Source organism: Camelina sativa, chromosome 3 (assembly GCF_000633955.1).
Source record: "Camelina sativa cultivar DH55 chromosome 3, Cs, whole genome shotgun sequence".
Lineage (NCBI taxonomy): Eukaryota > Viridiplantae > Streptophyta > Magnoliopsida > Brassicales > Brassicaceae > Camelina > Camelina sativa.
Genome location: NC_025687.1, coordinates 5,359,567 through 5,362,538, shown reverse-complemented (window position 1 = coordinate 5,362,538; position 2,972 = coordinate 5,359,567). Strand labels below are relative to the sequence as shown.

General features: G+C 28.0%; 2 protein-coding genes across 2 annotated transcripts in view; both read left to right on the top strand.

Moving 5' to 3' along the window:
- LOC104770946 (14 kDa proline-rich protein DC2.15-like) overlaps positions 1-404 on the top strand; it is a gene marked incomplete in the record, with an annotated part of 1,678 nt that extends 1,274 nt beyond the window's left edge. Inside the window, 1 exon segment of the mRNA XM_010495423.2 lies at positions 1-404. Coding sequence (XP_010493725.1) covers positions 1-108 — 108 coding nt within the window.
- Positions 2,397-2,972, top strand: part of LOC104770936 (14 kDa proline-rich protein DC2.15-like) — a 3,969-nt gene continuing 3,393 nt past the window's right edge. Inside the window, exon 1 of the mRNA XM_019243411.1 lies at positions 2,397-2,957. Within this exon, the coding sequence (XP_019098956.1) occupies positions 2,516-2,947 (432 nt within the window). The 5' untranslated portion in view covers positions 2,397-2,515 and the 3' untranslated portion in view covers positions 2,948-2,957. The remainder of the gene's footprint in view (positions 2,958-2,972) is intronic.

Sequence of the window (2,972 nt, the reverse complement as noted above, 5' to 3'; positions counted from 1 at the left end):
GCCCTTAAGGCTAACGTTCTTGGAATTAACCTGAACCTCCCAATCTCTCTAAGTCTGCTCCTCAATGTTTGCAGCAAACAGCTTCCTCCAGGCTTCCAATGCGAATAACCATATATATTGATATATTTTAAACACATTTATGTGTATATTTTATCTTCTTGTTTTAAAGAGACAAGGTGAACCTATATACCCTTTATTATTGTGTTTTTATATACTTTACTTGGTGATTTCTTCTATTCTTCTTGTTATGGTGTTCACTGGAGTCTTTTTGTCTCTTTCGGTGTGGTCCGTAAGATTCTTGAAATTTTACAGTTTTATTATTTCTCATTACTCTTATCGGGAATATTGCTATATTGGTTTGTATTACGATTCTATGATTAATAAAGCATTAAATTTTTATTTTATGCATTCATTGTTAATGCATATTGTTTGGCCTATATATAGGCAATCTGCTACCCAAATATTAGTGTTCATAACCATATACATTTAACCCGTTGCCAATATATAAAATTTGATGAATATGTTTTTCTGATCGAATTTGATATCAAGTAATCCATATATACAATAATCTTACTATATACAAATTTTGAATATTTATGAAACGACAGCTAGACGAATGTTTGTAGATATAAAGATGTCTTTGGTATATGTGTGTGCAGTGTGGCGCTTCGTGATCCATCTTATCTTGTATTCCATTTGTTTGTGAAGGGCAAAAGGGAACCAGCATTGTCACTCACTTTCACATGGTTTCTATGGCTACCATGAATTATAAAATATCATCATACGAAAGACATATTTGAAAAAAAAAAAAAAAAAAAAAAAAAGAAAGTCTAAATACTTTCGTATAGTTTAATGTACATTGAAGAACATTCACATAAAGACTTTTTTTTTTCAAATTAAAAAGCCTAGAAACATATAAATTGCAAATTTTATGTAGAACTTAGAAATGTGATATGACATGAAAATCAGACTAATAATACAGCAGTCATAATTTGTAACAAAACGTACATAATACTAGTTGGAATCGATCATGTTTCGCACCAATTACAAGACAACTTATTTATCCGATCCCAAAACTAAATTAAAGAAACTGCATCAGTTAATACATCCTACAAAATTTGTAGATTGTGGATCAAAAAAAAAAAAAAACAAAAACATTGACATCACAATTATCTTATGGACAATGGTAGTCAATCATTCATATTTTTATTATAAAAAAAAAATCCAATAATATCTTAGGGCATCATTAATGGGAGAACTTTTTTCGGTGTTCTTAGATTAAATATATAGTGAAAATAATGTTAGATCAGTTGTTAAGATCATATGTAAAAAAAATGGGAGAACTAATTATGGTGTTCTTAGAATAAAGATATAGTGAAATAATATTCATAAACATTTTACAAATTATAAAAACTTATAAAATAACATTTAAATTGCTTACTTATATAAAAGCAATTGTATACTTATAAATTAATATAATATTCTTAAACATTTTACAAATTATAAAAACTTATAAAATAACATTTAAATTGCTTACTTATATAAAAGCAATTGTATACTTATAAATTAATATAATATTCTTAAACATTTTACAAATTATAAAAACTTATAAAATAACATTTAAATTGCTTACTTATATAAAAGCAATTGTATACTTATAAATTAATATAATATTCTTAAACATTTTACAAATTATAAAAACTTATAAAATAACATTTAAATTGCTTACTTATATAAAAGCAATTGTATACTTATAAATTAATATAATATTCTTAAACATTTTACAAATTATAAAAACTTATAAAATAACATTTAAATTGCTTACTTATATAAAAGCAATTGTATACTTATAAATTAATATAATATTCTTAAACATATTACAATTATAAAAACTTATAAATTAACATTTAAATTGCATACTTATATAAAAGCAATTATATACTTATAAATTAATATAATATTCTTAAACATATTACAATTATAAAAACTTATAAATTAACATTTAAATTGCTTACTTATATAAAAGCAATTGTATACTTATAAATTAATATAATATTCTTAAACATTTTACAAATTATAAAAACTTATAAAATAACATTTAAATTGCTTACTTATATAAAAGCAATTGTATACTTATAAATTAATATAATATTCTTAAACATATTACAATTATAAAAACTTATAAATTAACATTTAAATTGCATACTTATATAAATGAAATATTTTCTTTTTTTCCAAAAAATCTCGTCCAATCACATGAAGCCACGTCAAATAAGAACTAGGCTTAAATCAGTTCTACATAAATAACTAAAAAAAGTGTTCTAAGGCATTATTCATTATTTTTATAATTTTTTTGGGCTTAGAACACCCTTGGTGTTCTCCCATTAATGATGGCCTTATGGACACTGTCGGGATTTCCTTGAAGCCACTATAAGACTTATCTCAATTCCCTTCCTTTTCTCCACACCCAATTCACTCACAACATAGTTAGTGAACAGTATCTCCTAAACAAAGAATGGCTTCAAGAACCACAAGTTCCATATCCCTTTTCTTGGCTCTCAATCTCCTCCTTTTCACAACAATCTCCGCCTGCGGTAGCTGCTCTCCGTGCGGTGGAGGTTGCCCTTCTCCCAAGCCAAAGCCAACCCCTGAACCTAAACCAACCCCAAGCCCTAGCTCTGGCTCGAAAAAGTGCCCTAAAGACACCCTCAAGTTTGCTGTCTGCGATAATGTACTCAAAACCGTCTTCCATTACACCCTTGGCAAGCCACCAGTCGAGCCATGCTGCAGCCTCATCCAAGGACTCGCCAATCTTGAAGCAGCCGTTTGCCTCTGCACCGCCCTTAAGGCTAATGTTCTTGGAATCAACTTGGACCTCCCAATCACTCTCAGTCTGCTCCTCAATGTTTGCAGCAAAGAGCTTCCTCCTGGCTTCCAATGCGAATAACCATATTGATATATAATTTAAACGC